This window comes from Delphinus delphis, chromosome 21 (assembly GCF_949987515.2).
Source record: "Delphinus delphis chromosome 21, mDelDel1.2, whole genome shotgun sequence".
Classification (NCBI taxonomy): domain Eukaryota; kingdom Metazoa; phylum Chordata; class Mammalia; order Artiodactyla; family Delphinidae; genus Delphinus; species Delphinus delphis.
The window spans coordinates 23062634-23087731 of NC_082703.1; the positions used below are offsets into that span (position 1 = coordinate 23062634).

Sequence of the window (25098 nt, forward strand, 5' to 3'; positions counted from 1 at the left end):
CAGCTTTTGAGGCGGGAGTTTAATTTATCAAGACCCTACTGTCTTCCAGGCACCATCAACACACATCATCGCAACAGATGGTCTAAGGTAGGAGCTCTCTGTACTCAGACTGCCCTTGACCACGGCCAACATATTAATAGTGATAAATACATAGAGCGTTCCAGTGTCTCCAAAGGGTATATCTCATTATTGCCGTGACACTGAGTACAATGTGCGACAGTCATATGGAAGGCTGTGGATATGATGGTGAAACAGTTCATGGAGAGGGAAGGTTAGCAGTAACAACAGATCTCCAATTTAAAATTCCTTACTTTTTTAAAGAGAACTAACGGAGTACAACATTAAAAATAACATCTCAGGAATTTGTAGGCAGAAAAACTGAACCAAGAGGCCCTGCTGCGCCTCTTGCTGCACACGTTGCCCTTGGACCCACACTTGGACGGCACAGTACACTGTGCAGACACATCCCTGGCAGCCTGAATCCCTCTGATTTTCATATTGTGGTTATCAACCGGTTTTTGGCCTCAGATTTGGAATAGCAGGCTTTGCATGTCGGGATTTTTCATTTGCAATATTAGATCTCACAGCACAGTTTAAGTTTCTGCCTTGTTTCCTTCTCTCAGTGCCCTTTGGTTCCCAACAAGAGGGACTGAAGACTTTCGGAAATGTGGCTGGACATGACCTCTGAGCCAACACTGAAGACTGAGAGTATGACGATCATCTTTTCTGATTTTGATTTTTCTCTTTTTTTTGGCACGGGGAGGAGGTTAGATCGTAGCTGCTCTGTCAATTATTTACTGAAAAATCTGAGTAAACGGCCCACTTAAGATTCCTGTATCTTGCGGTGGTGGAGAGGTGTCTGCGTGATAATACTATACGGCTAAAATACTCCTCACGCTGGAGAATAAAACTCCCTGTAACTCAAATATTCTCCTTCGCAGACCATCTTCATACATCAGAAAGGTAAATTAGGGCACTTATTGAAGTATAGGGAGATACTTCAAATGAGATAAAATAAAAGTTTAAAGTAGTTTAAAAATAGATATAGAAAATAAGTTTGTCACCCAGCGTCTAACCAAAGGATATTAATTACGAAAGGGGTAAAATTAGGAATTGTTCTGTAGATTCTCTAACTGCATGAAATTTATGGGTGATCTACCTTTTTCTGTAGAGAAAATTCCACCTAATAACACTGGGCAGATACATAGCTCCTGGGTGAAGACTGTCTCCTTAGGAAGACCTTTTTCTTCTACCAGGACAACGCATTTGACCTTGACTACATTATTAAAGCAATGCAAATAAGCTTAGTTCAAGAAATAATTCCATTCATAAATTCCATATTCTGTACTCCAAATCTAGAGATAATAAAATATATTCTGTGGAGAGACTGGTTCAATGATTACATGAACCTTTCTTTTTACTTGTTCCCAAACAAAAACTTTCAATATAATGCAGTGGTGAAGTTTTGAGTTAGAACCCACTAAACTACTCTCAAGGTCTCCTTAGCAGCTATCTCTGGAGTATCACGGTTTTCCCTCCGTGGAGGTCCAGGGGCCAAGAGGGCCAAATGAATTGCTGGAAACTGGTGCAGAGAAGCATCAGGCAGGGAGAGGCTATATAGTAAGAAACAGTAGAGCATAACGTCCAGGCACATGACCCACACCTTCCATAAGCGATGGTACTGAGCTTCTACCATCAATAGCAGACTCCCAGTTATGCTTATCTGGTATCCCTACTAGGAAATCAAGAGGAAAAACAAGAGTTGAAGAGGGAAGTAGAGAGAAAAGAATATATAAACTAATTGGTTAAGATTCGATTTGGGATTAACAAATATTTAGCAAAAATTACGTCTTAGAAAAGTCACTTAATAGGCCAGTAGTTTTCAGACTGAGTGCCATGCCCCCCCGTAGTCTCTTAGGGTCCTTGAGGGATGGGCAGAGGAGATCTGGGGCTCCTGGTCTCCACTTTAACCAGAGTGCCATCTCTGTGGTTTGTTTAGACATTAGACTTCCACACATGTGTTAACTTGGAAAAGAAGGTTACACGACAATAATAAAAAAAATTAATAATAATAATAAAAAGAACTAGCCCTTTAAGAAATAACAAAGGCCCAATAAGGGACAAACAGAATAACGCTTCCCAATTCTGATTTTGGGATGCTCTGTCCCCAGATTATCCATAGATAGAGTGAAATGATTACAACATAACTAATTTTAACTCTTAATAATTAAAATAAATGTATGAACTACATAATCATATCTTGGACTTGTTAAAATAATAAATATTGTAAAAAGTTGGGAATCACAACTAATGGGAGATGTCAATCTCTCAATGTTATTTCTGCATCTCAGAGTCACCAATCTGGAGTAGAATTTAGAAGCAGAATCAGGTCCCAAGTTGCTCTTGGAAGAGAAGGAAGAATTAAGGAGAAAAAAGGAAAGTTGCATAGACTCCCTTTTGTTTTCGAAATCCCTGAACCACTTCACTGCATTGGACGTGGCCATCGGGCACTGCACACTCTTAGCTGTCAACCTCCCTCTGCTGAATTACCAGCACCTACTGAAAAGAAGACACCACGATCAGCATGCCTAAATGGTGTTAGTTCTGCAGGAGGAGAAAGAAAAGTGCTGGCACATGCTTTGAACTAATGGTGCACAGGCCCCTAATCTTTACGTCACAGGAACAGGTTCCATGTGTCTGCAGACTTTTGAGCGGTGAGAGGAAGGTGTATGAGAGCAAGGGGCGAGGGCGGCATAAAAAGTCGGGATTAAAATAGTAACAGGCTTCTAGATCCACTGGAAAGGTTTTGAAATTGGCTATTATATTCTCATTAGAAGGACTCCCCATCCTTGAGTCAATCCAGTTATTCCCAACCCCTACCTCCCACCTCCACACTGACTACTCATTCTACTCAAAAAGTTACTATTTTTGAAGGACCTTTAAAAAAACCCTTCCTTTATCAGCATGGTGGCAATATAAACATCGAAGGAAAAATACTGGGACATGTTGGTCTTAGATTGGATGGGAAGGGGCCAACCCACCAGTCCAGATTGGTGATCTCTACAGCTGCAGAAACATTTGTTTCAATTCCTGAAAAAGAAGTCAGAAACAGGCTGTTAACAATACAACTCACACAACTCTTAACCCTCATTCACAGAACTGAGACTGTGAAATCAGAAACCTTCCGAGTTATTTTATAAAGCCCCAGGCCCCGGTAGGTGTATGTGTGTGCAGAGAGATGCCTCTTCCTACCGTGGGGAGTTGAATCCACTGTCCACCGTGATACTGCTGCTGTCCATGCTGTCCAGACGCGCCGAATGGGTGGCCCTCTGGTTGCTGCTGCTGTCGGTCTCCTTTGGGGCAAGGAGGGTGAGGTTCTTCTCAAATTTCCTCTGCAAGTCTCTTTCCTTCTCCCTTTCCAGGAGCCACTGCATGGTTCCCACATCGTCTCTGTTTTTCTCCTCCTCTGTGTTCTTGTTTGCCCCTTCCTCAGACTCATCATCATCAGAGACGTTGTAATAGTCAAAAGAGGCCTCCTGGTTCCCCACTGACTCCTGCTGACGCTGGGAAGCTGGCATGGCTTGTGCAGCCGAGGTCCCTAGGGACGGCTCCAGTTTCTCACATCGGCCTGGCAGTGTGTCCGCAGGTGTCTTCGGGTGAGATTTGAGGACAGACAGGCTTGATTTGTGATAGCTGTTTACAGACAAGGTGCTGTGAAGAGGTTTGAACAGTGTGTCTTTGCTGAATATCTCTTTCCTCTTGTCCAGGCTGCTGGGCTCGGCACTGTGATGCTGGATGAGGCGTCCATTGGCAATCCCTTCGGCCACAGCGCCCGAAGCCGCTGGGCCCCCGCCCGGCCCCTTTGGCGACTCCTCCTTGTGTCCTACAGGCTCCCTGGAGGGATGTGGGGCCTGCCTGTCAGACAGAGGCAGCTTTTTCACCCCTTCCGCCAGGGTCAGAGTGTCATGGTCCTCTCTGTTCTTTCCCAGAGGTGACGGCGCCGTGAGCACCGTCTCGCTGGAGGTGTTACACTGGAAATAGTCATCTGCAGCTGTTTTTGTTGGACAAGAGTTGAGTTCACCAAAGGATGGCAAACTCTCGGGCAGTTTGCCTGGCTCCAAGAGGCTGCAAGCACTGGGAGGTTCCTTGCTGCCACTGACTATTTCTGGAATACACACCTCTTTGTAGCTTGTGGACGAAATGTGAGCCCTTTGATGACTGACAGTCTGTGCAGGCCTTAAAGTACTGTCGTCAATGTAGGATTGGCTGGGGGTCTGGTCATCTTGGCTACAGCCTTCAGCCAGGTCTTCAGGCATCCCCAGAGAAGAAGCACCCAGAGGACCTTTGGAGTTATCCATGGATCTGGACCTCTCCTTGGCCTTGTTGGATCTCTCATTCCTGGACCTTCGGTCCTGGGTATGGCTGTGGCTTCGGTGCACTTTTGAGTGGGAGCTTCCCCGGGAAGGCTCAGGAAAAGGCATCTCAGTTCTCCTTTTGGCCAGTTCCCCAGACACGTCCCATTCCGGAGTCATGGGGAAATGAGACTCAATCACGTTCGCATTGCTATGCATGATGAAGTTATCACCTTTGTGTTCGATGATGAAGCAGCCTTCCCGGGGAGCCCTGGTAAGAGGATCGCAAAAGTCATACTCTCTTTCACCCGGGATGTCCAGATGGGAGCCATCTGACGGGTCTCCTTTGGACACTCGCGTCTTGCTGTGCGACCGAGACTTTCCGTGGGACTTGCGATGAGTCCGACTCTTTTTACTTCTTCCGCTGTGATGGGCGGAGGACCCGGCTTTACTCCTATGCGCTTTCTCTTCTTCAAGTTTCTTCATTAGTGCAGTGTGCCTCATGACATTTTCCACGGTCAAGTCTGGGTTAATACGCCTAATGATCTCCATTTCCACCTCCCGAGGGATAGTAGTTGGCGTGTCCTCATCTCGCAGGGGCCACTCTTCGGGAGGAAACTGGGCGGAAAAATTGGCTAGCTGTTTGGTCTTGTCTTTTTTAAAACTGAGCCGGAATAACTTGAGTCCGAATTTTTTGGACTGCTTTTCACTATCTTTAGGTTTGGAGAGAGTTTCCGTCTTATACGAAAAGTTGACAGTATTTTTGCTCTTTTCAGTGGGTGGCACCTGGCAGAGGGAAGGAGGGCAGTACGGGTCTTTGCAGTCCTTGGCGGTCTTCCTCTGCAGGGTGGCCGTGTGCACGCCGTGCACATCTTCCCTACAGCAGTGGCAAGAGTCGCAGTGGTTCCTGGGCAACGTTCTTTCCCTGACGCAGCCTGAGGCAGAGGGCGTGATGGTCCCGGGCTGGGGAGAGGTACACTGAGACCTGTCAGGTATCCTCTCATCCAAATGGTACCATTTACTGTTAGTTCTTATGAGGGAAGGAGTTATGAAATAGGTCTGCGGGGTTACGATGAAGTAGCCATCTGGAGTCGGGTAGATCTTCCGCTCCCGGACCAGCGTGTTCAGCGTATGCCGGAGAATTTCTTGGCTTGGGGTGGGAACACCTGAAACCCAAAGGACACACTCGTGAGAATGAAGAGGGGACGTGGTGTTGATTCCAGAGTTTTCCAAGTATGCTCTGGACTGAATGGTCCCCCTGCCGACCCGATCCCCACGTTCAAGCCCCGAACCCCAATGTGACAGTAATAGGACGTGGGGTGTTTGGGAGGTGATGAGGTCATGAGCGTGCAGCCTCTGTGATGTGGCGTTATGAGAAGAGAAGAGACTAAGCCCTCTCTCTCTCTCTGTCTCTCTCTCTGTGACTTGAGGGTACGGCTGCCTGCAAAACAGGAGGAGGGCTCTCACTGGACACCAAGCCTGAAGGCGCCTTGGTCTTGGACTTCCCTGCCCCCAGAGTTGTGAGAGATAAATGTCTGTTATTTCAGCCACCCAGTCCCTGGTATTTTGTTACAGTAGCCCGAACGGACTAACACAGAATCTAACTAATTTTGCAAGCCTCTAAGTAGTATCAGACAGAAACTAAGCAGGATTCACAGGTGTTCATCGAGTTTAGTGTGAATCCTAGTTTTCTCTGATAACTCTTATGGAATATTACTACCAACAGAACAGGAACATATAAAGGCTGGGAAGAGAGACAGGGATGATAGATGGCGTTAGGTGCCTACTGTTGTTAAAAACCTTTACTGAACTGAATCGTTAAAGACAGAATTTTTATTTTGGCCTCCCGGCATGTGGGATCTTAGTTCCCCAACCAGACATCGAACCTGTGGCCCCTGCAGTGGAAGCACTGAGTCCTAACCACTGGATCACCAGGGAGTTCCCAAAGACAGAATATTTTTAAATGAAGAAAAAACGTTTTCAGTATATATAAATTTACAAAATAGACTTTTTCAATAAAAGCAACTGGGAAACAGGGTTGAAATAGCCATCTTGGTATTGAAAAACAAATCTAAAATACATAGAGGCTACCACGTACACTTGGAGTTACTCCATGCACTCATTCTAAGATTAAGTTTACTTAATAAACTTAATTTTATAAATTATATCAAAGGGCAACTAGACTTGACCATCGTTTAGGATGTACTCTCCAATTTTGAAATCATCACCTTCAAATTTGAAAATGATTGGTGGAATTCAGGTGAGAAGTTCATCCTTGTTGGCATGAGCCAGCAGGATGAAGGTGGTTTCTCAGATTCATAACCAGAGAGCTCTAATAAATACACCAGTGAAAGCTTAGAGGCTCTACATCTATCTGGTCACTGAGTCCCAAACTGCTGTCTTTGCTAGAATAGAAATTCCAGAAAAAAATCACAGGTATTCCTTTGTACAGGGACTGATATCGTTTTCAAAGGGTTTTGTGTGCACATTTAAGCATTGTCTACTTTGAGATAATTAAGAACATACATTCTTAAGAGAGTATAAATTCTCTAGGCTGTAGCGCATTTATTTTATTTCTTTAGTATTCTCCCTGCCTCAGTGCCAGGCAAATCACGGGTGATAATATTTCTAAGACTGACCTGAATGATGTCATTTGGAAGTAGGTCAGGTTGAATCATCCTGGCAATATTCAACCGTGTCTGACCCACAAAAATGGCAATTTCAGTGGAGACTGAAAGCGCGCCACCCCCCATTCATATGTTTAAGTCCTAAACCCCAGTACCCCAGAATGTGACCTTATTTAGACATGTGGTCTTTATAGAGATAATCAAGTTAAAATGAGGTCATTAGAGTGAGCCCTAAGCCACTATGACAAGGGGAAATTTGGACACAGAGACATCACAGAGAAGAGACGATGTGAAGAGACCCTGGTAGAAGGCAGCTAACTACTAGCCAAGGGGAGAGGCTGGGACAGATTCTCCCCTCACAGCCCTCAGAAGAAACCAACCAACTCTGATGATACTTTGATTTGGGACTTGTAGCATCCAGAACTGTAAGACGAGCCACCTGTACTTTGTTATGACTGTTTTAGAGAACTACTACAGCTGGTATCACCTTAGGCAACTTGCTTAACCTCTCTGAGCCTCTACTGACTGTCATCAAAATGTGGACAATAACAGTACCTACCTTCAGAGGGTTGTTGTGAGTTTAAATGAGTTTAGTGTATGAAGAACACTGCCTGACGCAGTGAGCACTCATAAATGTTAGCTATCAGTAGTCTCAACTTTGGGTCAGGATCCATGGAAACCCCCGTTACCTTCAAAGAACATTGTGTAACAGCCTAGAACAGCTGGGTAAGCTGAGAAGTTTAGGCTCCCCCAATCCTTCCAAAACTATGAAAGTGAAATACAAAAACACTGGAAACGGCCTGCAGTTCTCAAGGGGAGAGAGTCCATGTATGAGTAAGTTACATACCCATTTTTGTTACCCTCTTCAGAAGGCACCCATTGTGATCAAGGCAGAAAAGATAACACTGCTTCTGAATGATGTATTGTTTAATATAATTATTTAATTTTTGAGCTGCATGGTTTCCTTTTTGTCTAAGGTTCTACTCTTGAGCAATGTATGTTGGTTTTTATGCAAATGTATGTTGGTTTTTAAGGCTGGTATAATAACAAATTTTTTAAAAAAATTTAAGGTAGTTTCTGTACAAAACAAAAATGAGTGCCAATTGAATTAGTGATACAACCCAAGCTATATATTTGCAATTCGTGAGAGCCAACATAATACAGAAAATGCTTGCACATGAGAGGAGCAACTTAAAAGAAGCTTCTATGCCCCTTCTAGTAACACTACTAATATTCTGCTTCTGCTGAACAACCTCAGGGGGCACTAGTCACACAGAAATTTTTCAAAAAGTGGTAAGGCTCATTTAGAAGAATTAGAAGAATTCATGATTGACTGGTTTACTTCTCTGCTATAAAAAGGGAAAGCTGGGCTTCCCTGGTGGCGCAGTGGTTGAGAGTCCGCCTGCCGATGCAGGGGACACGGGTTCGTGCCCCGGTCCGGGAGGATCCCACATGCCGTGGAGCCGCTGGGCCCGTGAGCCATGGCTGCTGGACCTGCGCGTCTGGAGCCTGTGCTTGGCAACGGGAGAGGCCACAGCAGTGAGAGGCCCGTGTACCACACACACAAAAAAAAGGAACGCTGAAGAGTTATTCATAAAAATAGCTATTACTATAAAACAAAAATTTCACTGTATTATAGAATTTGCTGATTGGAGGCCAACCAAGTGCTGATCTTAGAAAACTCACAAAACTATATGGAATCATGACTACAATGCAATCATGTTTACTTACCACTTTCTGAGTGTTCCCAAATGAAGGAATAAGAAAGAGTTTCCAGAGAGAATTTACATTTAAAGTTTTGATGTCTTGGATTTTCAAGTGGATCAATCAAATAATGTTTAATTTGAAAAAACAAATTAGAAACATTCCCTGTCCAATCCATTTTCCATACCCCTACCTGTAAGTTTTCAAAGCTTTACCTGAAAGTCACTGATATTTATGATTATTATTTTATTATTAAGCTCCAGTATAATGACTGGTATCTTCAATTGTCTATGAAACCCAGGATTCCACTGGAAATCTGTAGGGCTCAACGGAAAAAGGGGATGTGGCTGTGATAGAGATTGTCAAGGTCTGCATATTCCATCACTTCCATATTCTAGTCCCAAAGGTCATCATGAGTTTGGATTTTGATAGCGTAAAGAGCAAAGGTAAGCTTTACACTCAAATAGGGCTGGAATCTGACCTCTCTCCTTTCCTACACTTTACATCTCTCAAAGCAAAAACAGATATTTCAATACACTGCATGCCAATGCGAGGTTATTTAGACTTATATACCACTTCAATCTTGCAAATCTGACAATTGTTGGAACAGAGCACATATGTACATGTTCTGTATGGTAAGCATTGTAGACTGAAAACTTAATGGGCTTCTTCGGATGATTTCTTCGTGTTTGTGAAGGACATTGGCTGAGGGGGAATTCAGTAGGAAGCGATGTAAACGGATGAACTGGAGACAGAACACAGTATAGATAATGTTAGTCTCCAGCAAACTCGAAAGTCAACTTCAAGCCCATAAGCAGACTTATAGGTCTAATTCTATTCCCCTTAGGGTCAGCTTTCCTCCCGGGAAGATCCAGGTGTAATAACTTAACAAGTAGTAGTCCAATTTAAATGATCACTCTGGATGGATGAGGACCTATTTATTTATTTTTAAAATTTATTTACTTTTAATTGAAGTATAGTTGATTTACAATGTTGTGCTGATTTCTGCTGTACATCAAAGTGATTCAGTTATACATATATACATTCTTTTTTATATTCTTTTCCATTATGGTTTATCACAGGATATTGAATACAGTTCCTTGTGCCATATAGTAAAACCTTGTTGTTTATCCATTCCATATATAATAGTATGAGGACCTATTTAGAAAGCTGAGAAGCAGTAATTATTCTTTTCAAACCTTTAAAAAATATTCTTATTTCTATAATGTGAACTGGTATATAAAAGTTGTTTTCAAAAATTTAACCAATATAGGGCTTCCCTGGTGGTGCAGTGGTTGAGAGTCTGCCTGCCGATGCAGGGGACGTGGGTTCGTGTCCCGGTCCGGGAGGATCCCACATGCCGCGGACTGGCTGGGCCCGTGAACCGTGGCCACTGAGCCTGTGCGTCCGGAGCCTGTGCTCCGCGGCGGGAGAGGCCACAGCAGTGAGAGGCCTGTGTACCGCAAAAAAAAAACAAAAAAAATTAACCAATATAGAAAGATGATAAAAAGGTTTAAGTATCGGCATATCAGACATTTTTACTAGAAGACTTTTTAATAAAAAGTTTCTTTAGAATATGGATGTCCAAAACAGGAAGAGGCCAAAATCTAGACTATTCTTTCTATTTATAACATATGCATTAAAAATAAGAGCTTGAATGTTTTAATAATATTCAGTTAGACTTCAAAACTTTATTTTCAAGTAGTAAAATAATAAAAAGTAAATAGTGTTACCTTTAAAAAACAAAAAAAATGATATTTGAATCCCTCCAAAGTTTTAGAATTGCACTGAAATACATTTTTCAAACAGAATTTGAACAGTATTAAGTTTTCTAAATTGTTCTGTTCTGAAGTAACTTAAATGATAGCCAAAGAAAAGCAGAAAAATCAAAGGAAAAAAAGAAAAAAAGGAGGAAGAGAGATAAGAAAAGAAGGAAGGCAGGCAGGAAACAAAACTTCATTTCGGGAAATAGTTTAAAATGCAGAGCTACTGCTGAACAAAGTTTTAAATAATTACTACCTTGCCCTAAACCAGTGGTTGGCAAAGTTTTTCTGTAAAGAGCCAGATAGTAATAACTATTTCAGGCTTGATGAGCCATATGATCTCTCAGTTGCCACTATTCAACTCTGTAGCCTAAGGAGCCAAAAACAATATATAAACTAACAAGTGTGGCTCTGTTCCAATAAAACTTTATTTACAAAAACAAGTGGAGGGCCACACACAGCCTGCAGGCCACAGTCTGCCAAGCCCTGCCCTAGACTCAGGTTTGTATGGTGTCCTTGCAAACTTCTAGGGTTGACCAATAAATCATCATATGAAAAAGGTTGTTAGCTCCTCTTGGTCCATCTGAATGCGAGGCCTTGGGATTTAGGGTCACTCACCATAAAAGCCAGCAAAGAGTTGTTCTATGGATTTCTCTACAAAATATTCCAACTTAGTGACACTGTTAGCAGCTGTCTGGCAGTGACCCACAATTACCTATTACATACTTGCTCTGTGTTCTTTCTTTTCTCTATTTTTTAAAATTAATTTAATTAATTTTATTTATTTTTGGTTGCGTTGGTTCTTTGTTGCTGCATGTAGACTTTCTCTAGTTGCGGCGAGCGGGGGCTACTCTTCGTTGTGGTGCGCGGGCTTCTCATTGCGGTGGCTTCTCTTGTTGCAGAGCACAGACTCTAGGTGCGCAGGCTTCAGTAGCTGTGGCTTGCGGGCTTCAGTAGTTGTGGCTCATGGGCTCTAGAGCGCAGGCTCAGTAGTCATGGGGCATGGGCTTTGTTGCTCCACAGCATGTGGGATCTTCACAGACCAGGGCTCAAACCCGCGTCCCCTGCATTGGCAGGCGGATTCTTAACCACTGCACCACCAGGGAAACCCTCTGTTCTCTATTTTATGGCCCTGTAATGGGAGATATGTAACCAAGTTTGGAAAAGCTATGGGATCTCTCATGAACCTACATAAAAACAGAGGGATTTTAAAAGCAGCTGGGATGTTTGATGTCAGAAGAGGCTACCCAGGTAAAAGGCCAATAGCCTTCCTTCACAAGAGCATTAGTTCATGAACACATTTGTCCCCTTAAGTAACCTCACCTGGGATTCTCTTATCTTACTATTGAACGGAAAAGGAGTCGCCTGGAAGTTAACAGAGAAAGACAGACAATGAAGAATATTCAGAGATAATAAAATGTTAGACAATTTAAGATAATCAATAGGTTGAAGGGGTGGGCTCATGTCAGAGCTTTTAAAGAGTACATGTAATTTCAAAACATATTACAGTTGACACTTGTACAATGCAGGGGTTAGGGGCACCACCCCCCTCGTGGTCAAAAATCCGGGTACTGCTATCTCTGCCTCAAAAACAGAGGAATTGATAAATGACTCACTCAAGGGCAGGAAGCTGAGATAGTCTGGTTTTGATTCCACATATTGTGATCTCTAATTGAACACAAACATTCCCTTACCCTTAGTTAATTTAAAGATCTATGAAAGGAAAATACAGATACTAGATTTATTGAAAAAAATTCATGGATAAATGGACTTGCACAGTTCTAACCTGTGTTGTTCAAAGGTGATAATTAGAAAACCCCAAAAGGAGGGAAAAAAATCACTGGGAGAGAAATATGAAGTTCCTTTGGGGCAACAGGAAAAGTGGGGAGACTCAACACGGTGGGTGACTATTTAAAAGTAGCCCCTCTGCCGTCTCCCCATGGGTGGGCTGCAATTCCCTACACCTTGACTTTGAGTTTGGCCGGGTTTGCTTTGGTCAATGAAATGTTAGTGGGCGTGGCATGACCAGAGGTCTGAAGAGCCCCAGAGCCCCTGGACTTGTTCTCTTGGGCCTCTGTCACCCCAACGAGCAGAATAGGTCCCCTTCTCCAAAGTGGACGGAGTACAGGTGGAACAGTCACCTGGCAAGTTCCAGCCTGGACCAGCTGACTCGTGGAGAACCCACAGACCAACGAGCTAAATAAATGTTCATCGTCATAGGTCACTGATGTTCTGTAACTGTTACCCAGCATTTGTGTAGCAAAAGCTAATAAACGCAGCCAACAGCTCATTTTACTGAGGTTTAAGGTCTCTTCTAGGTCGAATGAAAAATATATCAAGTGTTTGTCGCTCATTTTTAACATAAGCTCTGTTTCAAGCTAGGGATGGGTTGAGATCAGGCCAAGTTGGCAAACTGGTGGCCCAATAATGTGTTTTATTCGACTTGTATGTCATCAGCATACACATGTTAAAATACACACACACGTGCAAATTGCCATTATTTAAGGAAATTTATAGATTTCACCTAAAACTGTATTTCCAGATTGTTTTAAAACATTAGAAGATTTGGCAACTCTGGGAGGGTTCTATATTTTTTTGGGGGGCAGATACAATACACTGGAGCTGAGTAGTGGGCTGCTTCTCTTGAGACAGGACATGAGAATTCCTCAGCTTATCACCACTCCTAACATCTTCTGGCACTGGAGGCATCAGATACTATTCATAAAGTGGCTGGGCTATTATCTTCTTTTTATAATACTTAAGAGAAAAAGACAATCCTGCAATCCCACTCCTGGGTATATATCTGGAGAAAATTCTAACTTGAAAAGATACATGCACCCCAATGGCCACAGCAGCACTATTTACAATAGTCAAGATGTGAAAACAACCTAAGTGTCCATCAACAGATGAATGGATAAGTAAGATGTGGGGTGTGTGTGTGTGTGTGTATTTTCTCCCCCCAATAGAATATTACTCAGCTGTTAAAAAGAATGAAATAATGCCATTTGCAGCAACATGAATGGACCTAGAGATTATCATACTAACTGAAATAAGTCAGACAGAGAAAGACAGATATATCAATATTACTTATATGTGGAATCGAAGAAAAGGATACAAATGAACTTATTTACAAAACAGAAACAGACTCAAAGACATAGAAAACAAACTTATGGTTACTAAAGGGGATAGCAGCGGTGGGGGGTGGTGGCAGAGATAAATTATGAGTTTGGGATTAACATGTACACACTACAATATACAAAATAGGTAAACAACAGCGACCTGCTGTATAGCACAGGGAACTACACTCAATATAGGATAATAACCTATAATGGAAAATAATCTGAAAAAGAATATATATATATATATATATATATAGAATCACTTTGCTGTACACTTGAAACTAACACAACGTTGTAAATTAACTATACTCCAATACAAAAATTTAAAAATTAAAAAAATTTTAAAAGGAAAAAGAACCACTTTGTTTAATTTTTTTCTTTTACTATAAGGTCAGTTTAATTTATCATATAGCATACTCTTAAAACTCGTCAGGCCGTGACATGAGCATGCAAGATAATGTTTATTTTTGACATTACTCTCTTTGTAGCTGAATCCCTTAGGACAAATTTTCAGTTGTTTCTGACCCGGTCCCATGAATGAAGATGTTCACGTGCTTTAACAAGGTTGTGTTGTAAAGGTTAAATGGAATTGTGGTAGTCTTTCACAGAATTCTTCAAGGATTCTGATTTAATTTCTTTCCATCAGTGCCAATTAAAAACTATTACAGCTGAAGAAGGCAAATTATTTTTGAAGTGACACTAGTGCCTTGGTTTTTAATTACAGAACTAAGAAAAGTTACTGGTCAGTTTTGTCAAAGATTTTTCTTTTCCTATTAGACTTAAACATGGGATGAACTGTCCATAGGAAGTCCCAGGGCAGCCAGAGCACACATCCATTTAGGAAGTGCCTCATTCTTTTCTTGTTACCTGGGAAACAGGTGGTCAGGTGCTCCATCAGTGCTTCTTGGGTGACAGGTTTTCTTGCAGAGTTCATTGCGGAGATGGCCAAGCAAAGGATTTCCCCGAGTGGGATAAACTGAGATTGACTGATGGGAGACATACTGATTGGTGACACATCACCTGTAGAAAGACAATTTTCAAGTAAGTGGTTCATTAAGACCCAGCCACTTGTCACACACACACCTCCACACACACGCGCCTCTCCCGTGACTCTCACCTGTTCCTTGTGCAATGAACACAATCAACCCTCAACACTGAGGTGCGTTACAGCCACGTCCTCTCAGGTGGAAAGACGTGCACAGAACGGCGGAAGCTTCAATTGCTTCCACAAAGAAGACTTGCGTTTAAAACCTGAGATCTCGTTTAAATAGACTTGCTACTGAAAGGCTTGCAACAACGGAGCCTCTTCAAATGATCTCTGCTTTTATTAACTCGGAGCTGATTTGTTTAATAACTGTCATTCACATCTCGACAAATGCACTTGTGGGAACTTGAGGATTCATTCATTCAAACGCTGGGTGCCCTTTGCCCCAGGCACCTGCTGGGGTCTTGGGAGTCACTTGGGAAAGTAAATAAGCCCCCTCCCACCAACATCTCTGCCCTCAAGGAGTTTCCATTTAAGCGGAGGAGACAGACCAACGTTCATCGTGCGCCAGAGAAGGCTGAAAAATAAACTCTGGGGCAGAGAGGGTAGAGTGATGTACGCCAGCCGGAGGTGAGGACGGAGCTTAGAACCAGGAAGTAAGAGGAGGTTTTACCAAGGTCGTGCAGCCTGAACCTGGTGCTGAAGTGAGAGTGTGCCGGGTGGCTGTGGGGCGTAGGGGTATTTTCTGGGGAGCAGCAGAGAAGGGGGACAGGTATATAGGGACTATTAACAGCAAAGAGCTGAGTGCCCAAGGCCTTCATTCTATGAAGGATGGTGCACCAGAGAAGGAATTTAAGGAATGACAATGTCAGATATGAATTTCAAGACGAGGACGCCGGTGGCCACGTGGAGGATGATCTTACCACCCAGGAAGGGCTCTGGCATATCCTGCACACGTTTGCATCTGAAAGAGCCAATGCAGGTGGGGGGAGGCTGCAGACCCAGAAGCCAGGGGCAGACATGGCAACATTTTATGCACATAACTGCCTTCCTTTCTGCAATCTTGGCGTCACAGTGTGGTGATTTTCAAGTCATGTTCCAAGGAAGGATCCCTAGCATTCCCCAGAGAGGCTTCTGGGGGCAGGGAGGGGTGCCCCCAGCAGAGGGAGGGGTGGGAGGGCAGGGAAATCTGCTCCTGACATCTGCGTGCCACCTGTTTCCTCCTTGGGGTTCTGTAAGGTTTCACTTGAGAAAGGCCATTCAGAAAGGGGGTGAAACCATCAGCGGAGTAGAAAATCTGTGAGCTTCTAAGCTTCTTTCCCACATGGATTTACATAATCTCTCCTCTTGTTTCCAAGTATGATTTCACTCTTGTTATAAATCACCGTGACTAACCAGAAATGGACTTGGGCCAACCTGTGGCATTAAGCAACGGCCTCCAGGAAGGTGTCTGGGTGCTCTGGGGTGGACCAGCCTGCTGCACCCAGCCACAACTCCTAGTTTGATGGGGGAATCCTGAGGCCTTTTGGGAAAGAACGTGAACCCTGCTTTGATGGACTGGATGGGAAATGCTTTGATGGATAAAACCAGGCAACAGCACCTGGGAATGAAAACCAACAGGTGAGGGGGTAAGTCTAACAGGTGCACCAGATGGAGCATCAGGACCCCAGTGTCAAAGGTTGAAGCCTGACCCCCCTCACCCCCAGGCCCAGCTCAGTCCAACGCTCCCCTCTTTCCTGCAGCCCTCGGGGCTCCAATCAGCTCTGCTGTGGCTCCATTCTCTGTAAGATGTGGGTCTGACAAGAGGGAGACACTTCCTCAACAGCCAGAGAGATGGGGGAAATACACAAATCCAGAGCAGCAGAAACCAGGAACTGACCTAACTTAGAACCCACAGACTGCCGGGGCCTATGGGATGTAAGTCTCATAAAGAGATAGACCTCTGAGAGATGCTCGCAAGTACTTGTTGGGGTAGCAGAGGGCAGAAGCTGGAACACGGAATTTTGGGAGGCTGCTGAGGATGTGAGTTTCACTCACTGGCTGGTGAAGCTCAATTCATATTGGTGACTCAAAAATGACAGAATTGGGCTTCCCTGGTGGTACAGTGGTTGAGAGTCCGCCTGCCGATGCAGGAGACATGGGTTCGTGCCCCGGTCCGGGAAGATCCCACATGCCGCAGAGCGGCTGGGCCCGTGAGCCATGGCCGCTGAGCCTGCGCGTCCGGAGCCTGTGCTCCGCAACGGGAGAGGCCACAACAGTGAGAGGCCCGCGTATCGAAAAAAAAAAAACAGAAAACAAAAATGACAGAATTATGTGGACTGTGCCCATCTCAGTAGGCAAGCTTGCTACTGCCTAGAAGAGTGTATTTAAATCTTTGAAAAACTGTTGTACCCTTCATTCAAACACAACCATATTCTAAAGGCTTCTGTGTAAAGGATGAACTAATGGTGGTGGCGAGACGCAGTAGAGGGGTGTGTTTGGAGCTACTCATGTTCAAATCTCCCCTCCCCATGGTGGCCGTGTAGCTCAGCCATAGCCACTCTAAAGATCTCTCCTGTGGATCCTTCTCTGTCCCTCCACCTTCTACAGGACAGGATGAGCCGCAGTGAGGCAGGTTTCTTAAGAGTTGCTAGGTTGGTTACGTGGACTTCAAAGTCACCCGGCATTTTTTTTTTTTGGCCACGCCACACAGCATGTGGGATCTTAGTTCCCCGACCAGGGATGGAACCCATGCCCCCTGCAGTGGAAGCACGGCAGCTTTTTTTTTTTTAAAATATCTTTATTGGAGTATAATTGCTTTAAAATGGTGTGTTAGTTTTCTGCTTTATAACAAAGTGAATCAGTTATACATATACATATGTCCCCATATCTCCTCCCTCTTGCGTCTCCCTCCCGCTCTCCCTATCCCACCCCTCTAGGTGGTCACAAAGCACCGAGCTGATCTCCCTGTGCTCTGAGGCTGGGAAGCAGGGCATCTTAACCACTGGACCTCCAGGGAAGTCCCTGGAATAATTTCATAAGTCAGATGAAAAGGACAATGGGGTCAGCTAACAAGCACGTGGGGGGGGGTGGGGTGGGGAGATCAAAGCACGTTCCAGTACCTTTGGACCTGTGCATCATTTGGGAGGGTAACACCTTCTAGAATTTGCCTGTCATACTTATGGACTTCTCAGAAGACTAAAGATACAAAAATACTAAATAGGATTTTTTTAAAATAATGCAGGTCTATTTTCTAATTTTGTGTATGTTATAGGGAACTTGAGCTTTCTCTAAAGAAGGAATGACTATTAGCAAAATTAACGAGTTTAGGTCATGCTTGTCCTTATGCTGTTAGCTGAAATTCTTGTTTAGTTTAACTAACAAATATCAAACGTTTACTGATCTTCTAGGTCAGTTTCTTTTCAGTCACTGCGGCCAACCGTCAGAGGCAAGTAAGCTGTAAGTGTCTCTTGAAACGCATTGGTATTGAAAAAGCTCAGTTTCACTATAATACTGAATACGTGGAATAACATTTAACTCAGGAGAGAGAATCAAATGGAATTTGGATGCTCTAAGTGACCGTCTCCACGTCCTCTTGTTTTTATTTTATTTTGTTTATGTATTTATTTATTTATTTGCGGGACGCGGGCCTCTCACTGCTGTGGCCTCTCCCGTTGCGGAGCACAGGCTCCGGACGCGCAGGCTCAGTGGCCATGGCTCGTGGGCCCAGCCGCTCCGCGGCATGTGGGATCTTCCCAGACTGGGGCACGAACCCGCGTCCCCTGCATCGGCAGTCGGACTCTCAACCACTGCGCCACCAGAGAAGCCCGTCCTCTTGCTTTTATACTGCACTAAGATAAATTACTTCTCACTCCCGTCCCACCCCACCGGCCATCCTGTGTCCTCTACACCCACATGCTTCCTGGGTCTCTTCCCTCCACTCCATCTGCCATGCGACCCCTACCCCAGGTCACTGTCCCCCTCACCTGGCCCATGACAATGGCTTGATGCCTCTCAGCACTCTCTCCTACCCAACACTCCGTTCTCCACAGAGCAGTCTTCTTAGAAAAGCGTAAAACACGCTGCTTCCCTGCATGAAATCCTGCAGTGACTGCCGACTGCGCCTAGGAGATCGGAACTCCTTGCCGGGTCTACGCTGGCCTGAGCCTGTCCACCCACATCTGGGACCATCCGCCGACCCCTCTTCCGCTCCCCCCTACAACATGCTCACAACTTCCTCTGTTCTTTGAACTCACCAAGCTTTTTCCCCACTCAGAGCCTTCGCCTTTGTTGAGCCCCTGCCTGGGATGTGCTTCACGCAGATCTCTGCAGGACGGGCTGCTTCTCCGCCTCTGGGTCTCCATTTAAGCAGGGCCTCCTAGGGAAGCCCTGCCCAGGCACCCGATCTAATGCTGTCCTAAAACCACAGCACACTCTCTCTCATGTTACTGGATACTATGGTTTATAATAAGAAATATATGTTTGGTCTTCATCCCCATGTCTGGCACAGAGCTCCTAAAACCCTTGGAATTTCCTAAGTGGTGAGAGAGATCAAGGTATCTTTGTTACATCAGTGAGGTGATTTTTGGACCCGCACCTAAGGATGGGGGCTCATAGCCAGGAGAACTAACCACGTGGTTACAGGGTTGGAACTTTCAGCCCCGCCCCCTGACCTCCACCGGGGAGAGGAGAGTGGCTGGAGGTTGAATCAATCTTCAACGGCCAATGATTTAACCAAGCATGCTTATGTAATGAAGCCTCCATAAAAAACCAAAGGATGGGGTTCAGAGAGCTTCCAAGGTTGCTGAATACGTGGAGACTGGGGAGGGTGGTGCACCTCCGGAGGCATGGAAGCTCCGTGCCATCTCCCTATTCCTTGCCCTATGCGTCTCTTCCACCTGGCTCTTCCTGACTTGTATTCTTTTATAATACACTGGCACACTAGTAAGTAAAGTGTTTCTCCCCGTAAGCTGCTCTAGCAAAGTAACTGAACCCAAGGAGGGGGTGGTGGGAGCCTCCAATCTATCACCAGTCTTTCAGAACACAGGTGACAATCTGGGCTTGCGAGTGACATCGGTGGTCAGGGGTGGGGTGGGGTGAGGGCACTCCTGTGGACTGAGCCCTTAACCCATGGGATCTGATGCTTTCCAGGTAGATGGTGTTGGAATTGGGATGAACTGTGGGACACTCAGCTGGTGTCAGAGAATTGCTGGTGGAGTGGGGACCCCCCCCCCACTACTGGAATTGGTACCAGGGTCCTTCCAAGTCACTGTCTTCACTCTCTGAATGTGTGTATGTGTGTACTGGTATACTGTCTGTCTCACCCACTAGAATATAAGCTCCAAGACAGAAGGAAACGTGAACCCCACATTCCTGCATTCTCAGTGCCTGGAATAAGGCAGAGCTCACCCCAGACACCCAGTACTTGTTTGCTGAATGAATGAATATCCACTTACAACATCGGAATCCAAGGGATTGCTCAGGGTATCCAAAGAGCTGTGATTTTATTAATATATGTTGCTAAATAATTGCAAAACGAACACAGAATTTAATGAGACCAAATATACTTAACCATGAAATTTCTAAGACTCTCCCTATTAATTTTGCCCCAAACATAGCAGTTACCACAGAAAAATAATTATACATTAAGTGAGGGCTAAGACATGCATTTAAGATCTATATAAAAGGAATTATAGGTACCGATCAACACAACACAACATCTTATTCAAGTTTACAATGATTTTCTTTGGATCTTATATCAGACCTACTTAAGGAACCAACAAGTCATTCTTAAAATATGCTACTAGAAAATTCTTCCAACAACTGGACCACATTTATGGTCAAAGAAGAAAACAAGGGAATGTAAATACTGCTAAAATATTATTGGTCATCATAATCTATAGAAACGACCACATTTTGCATAAACTATGAATTGTTACTTGTCTATAATTTATAGGATGGATTTTTCTATTGCCAGAATTAGTTCTGAACATATTCATAAAGACAACTCCGGGAAAAGCTCACGGCTACCTTGTGGGCTAGCCAATTCTTTCTAAAATGCTATAATTCTGTCCTATTGTTCTAGAAAGCAGGGGTAAATAGGTTTTATCTCAGCTTTATTTTCTTATGAACATCCATTTAAGTCCAGTCCTCAGGGAACATTTGTCAAATCCAGGATCATTCAGATCAAGCCAAGCACGGTGCCTTGGACAGAGCAGGCATTCAATAAATTTCTGTTAAATGAATTTAAAATGTGAGAAGGCATGACATATTACAATTCTAAGTAAACCTTGTTGATTTTAAGAGCATTTCACATTAGATTTCAAATACCTCAGGGAATATTTGGACACTTCTTTCCTTTAAGGTACTACAGTCAGGCTAAGAAGTATGAGGACAAAGGTAAATGTGTCCGGTGATGACGAGGAGAGTGAAGGATGCCGTAGCAGAGGCGGGAGTGAGCGTGTGCGGGGCACGGCGCAGCGCGCTGAGCTGGGGATGCTGACGGCCTATTCTGGCACATCTGGAGCAGGCTGGGGGTGAGACGGAGAGAAATGCAGCCTCCTCGTAGACCAGAAGGCTCCACACTCTTACCCTTTATGCTGACAGGAACCCTGTGTATGTTTATACAGGGGAATTACATGACACGTTTGTGTTAGAAAATCACTCTTGCGCAACTGTAGGGAACAAACTGGTGACTATTACCACCGCCAGGCAACTGAAAGGAGGGTCTGCGACAACAAGCAGACATCACGCATGTGCCGACTTCCTGTCTTTTATCTTCTACAGATGGTGACTTCCACCTCAGAAATATCTTTATCAGGCCCATGCATTTTTACTATTTAACCCCCTCTATCTGCTCTCCCTTCCAACTTCTGGTCAGTTACTTTAGTTAGGATTCTTTCAAAAAATTCTCTCTCACATAATTCATCCTTTCAAGAAATTTATTTGAGTGCCTCTTAGATATCCCAAACCTCTGAAACTTGAGTTCCAAAATTGTTCCTATCTTGGTTCTTTTTGTACGAAAAAAAAAAAAGGAAGAACTATAATAAAGCTCAGTCCTCTATGAATGCCATTTTCCCCAGTCACTAGTTTAGGTTCTCTGTGCTCCCCAACCTTTGCATACGCACGGGTTGGGGGGGCAGGGCGGGGGAGGGACGCAACTAAGAAGATGTGACTTCCATGACAACCTACATCCACCCCTTCCCAGATGATACCCATAGCTTTCCAAAAGATACCTACCAGAAAGACAAACGTAAATCTATTTCCTCTCATCTTAAAGTACCCATCTTCATACCCATCAAATACGAAAAGGAAAGCTGTAATTTTTCCAGGTGGATCACATCACAATAAACTATAATACAACCTTGAAAGTTCCCCAAAGTTCATCTTCTATCTTAGCCTTCTTTAAATAATCTTTTTTTCCCCAAGTACCAGCATTCCGTTCAAATTAGCCTGTTTTCCTCTTTATTTTCACATACTGTTTTCCATTGTAAATGTCAATTCACTCTGTATTCTGGACTGAAGTTACCTTTGACCCTAACGAAGTTCATGAACCGAAGCAACCTACTTACAAAGGTAGTTCTGAAACTGTACTAATTTATCATTGGGAAACTGCCAGTATAAGAAGGCATTCAGGAGATAGTTTGATAAGCGCCCAGTCTCTAATAACAAAATATAATTGCCACTCTGTGTCTGCAGATGAGGGTTGGGATGACATAATTTCAAAGATTCCTTCAGACTCTCAAATTCTTTGATTCTATATCAATGCAGCAGAATTCTGGCATAAAAGCATAATATAGTACTGCTGCCTACCTCTGTTTCCGTCTTGCTGGAGAAAACTAGTTTAATGCTCATCCAACCGGAAAAAGTAGGCTGTAATTTTAAAAACGACAGCAAAATAGATTGATTGGCTATTAACTTTTTCCCGTGTAATAAAGGCTTCATAATTTACTCTTTTCTAACTCAAAGTCTTGCTCCTCAGGACCAAAGTGTGCCTGTTTTTGTTCTCTGGACTGCCAAAATTAACACTAAAGTTAAAATTATAGATGTCAATAAAACTACCACATGCAGTAGATACCGTGACTCATAAAAATGGTCAAACACGCCTGTAAAATGTACAGTGGGCACAGTGATAATACAGGTCTATTCCTTTCAACAAACTATTCATAGAACGACGAATGTGCCGAGTTTTATCTTCAATACCCTTGGGCCTGGGGAAATCATTAGCTCTCTGAGGTTAAGTGAACAGTTTCTCGGAGGCAGAACGAATCAGATGAATCTTGTGTTTTACAATTTAGTTCAATTTATTAACCCCGATTTTATGTATAGGTGTTGTTTTTGGTTCTTTTAACAGACGGTTCTTTTTTAAAAAGCTGTTCTAGAAAAACACACATCCCCTTCCTATACATCCTCTTGCAGACCGAAATACCCTTACAGGAGGGCAGAACACACAACCCCCATCAACTCACACGCTGCTTCATTTTAAGTAGCTTTCCCTTGAAACTGAATTACTATACTTGACTTTCAAATGTTTGTATCTGAAATTTAAAAGGCACCCAGCATTGAAAAAGGCATTTTTACCAGTTTACTGTATGTCTGGCTTAAATGCCACTGATCTCAGAAATTTAAGGCTGAGTCTTCATTGCAATCGTTGATGGCAGTAAAGTTGACAATAAAAAAATTTGGGGGGAAATTTAGAAACTCTCTAACAGCTTTTCTAAAGCTCCCTGGTGCTTTATTTCAACACTTGATGGAGTTCTCTTAAAGAAGGTCTAATTCCTAAGCTTATTATTTAGATAAACTGTTTTAATTCAAAAGAAAATGTAAACACGAGGCTCTCATTAATAATACTACAGTGAATGGTGTCTATTAGCGATGACTTACTAAGAAACTTCTAATGAGAGTTAAATAAGAGTGGTCATGGTGGCAGATGGCAGATACACACACACACACACACACACACACACACACACACACACACGGGTTAACGTCCACCGTATCACCTGAATCTGCTTAGCAGCCTGTCTAATGCAGAGATGCACTAGGTGTGATGACAAATCAGCCGGCTCATTGGTTTACAGAAGAAACCTATTATGTTCCCGAGGCTACAAGCTTTCATTAGTCCTATTAGCTACTACTCTTGCTACTGAGATTTGACGACTGATGAAAAACTGTCATAGGATAAGCAGAGATGGACAAGCCACAAAGCGTGGAGAATCAGATAGAGAAGGCAATCAGTGGACAGGGAGAAGTGAGAACTCTGTAGTTTGGGAGCTGTCTTCACCATCACCAAGGATGATGACAGACATCTCTCTAATCATAGACCTCGAACACTTCTGGATCGTTCCGCTACTGCGATAGATTTGTAGCTGAAAAGTCACAATGAAAATATGAGCCATCGGGCCAATTATCCGTTCCCATAATTCAAACCTTTGCTAAGAAGTCTCCACGTTATAACCCGAGTGGGGCGTATGTGAGGCACTATGGAGTAAAACACTCGCACATCGGGAGCTCAAATGTTGCTGAGTAAATAGGCACTACACATATAGACGAGGCAAGGTAAGACCCTGCTCACCGCCGAGACGTTTCCCATCAACAGCAGCCTCCTTGCTCCCTAGTCCCTCATCCAGGGCTAAGTGAAGACCATTTACCACCAGCGATAAAATCATGATGAAACACCAGTCCTAGATGACAACAGGTAATAAGAGCTCTCAGATGTCATGCAATTCTGCAAGGCACCTGGCTAACAAGAGTCCTGTGCAATAGAGTGTCTTTTTCTTCATTATAAGCGCATCATGTAGGACAGAATCCAATGCCCTATGTTAAGCTATCACACACCTCTCTTCCTTCTCCATTCTGTATCAGAACCTAGCCTAACGCCAGAGACATCAGATGCTCCAAATTCTGCTGATGATGATCCTCAACTATAGTTCAGCACATCAGTGTCAAGTATCCAGGGTCACCCTCTTCCACTCTTTCTAAGTTAGAAGCACCACAGCTGATGCTCAACCTTTGTTTTCTTTGCTTCATCTGTTTAGGTCCCAACTATACTGTAACCAATTTCTGTAAAATACAGTCGTAATAGAACCAGAAGGCCTAATTAAGTGCAGTTCAAATATACACGTTGATAGTTCCCAAATTACAACCAAATCATACAGAATGACTGCCACCAACTCCCCAACGAAGGAACACCTACCACCCCTTCAAGCTGACATTGACAGAACTATAGACAAGTACACAGGGATGCAAGAGTACAAAAGGCCAGACAGACACACACACAGAAAAAACTCCCAACTCACTGTACCGGAAGTACCTTTTCTCTCCAAAGTCTGGCATTACAAGACAGTGGCAGAGGCCATGGACGCTAAGCCACAACTTTAAGTTCAGAGCCCAGTTCTGCTCCTCATTAGCTGTGTGATTTGGAGCAAATTAATTCATTTTTTGAGTCTCACTGTCTTCTTTTGTAAGGTGTACACAGTGATGTTCACCTTGTAGAGTTATTGAGGGGATTAAGTGCTGACATGGTCCCTGACACCTAACAGATATTTAATAAGTAGTTAGTATTAACAT

The 25098-nt window shown here is 43.7% G+C and overlaps 1 protein-coding gene across 1 annotated transcript in view; it reads right to left on the minus strand.

Moving 5' to 3' along the window:
- Nucleotides 1-25098, minus strand: part of STOX2 (storkhead box 2) — a 101827-nt gene that overhangs the window by 2353 nt on the left and 74376 nt on the right. The window contains exons 2-3 of the mRNA XM_060001485.1: nt 14433-14585; nt 3253-5518 (exon numbers count right to left, since the gene is read on the minus strand). Coding sequence (XP_059857468.1) covers nt 3253-5518; nt 14433-14585 — 2419 coding nt within the window. The remainder of the gene's footprint in view (nt 1-3252; nt 5519-14432; nt 14586-25098) is intronic.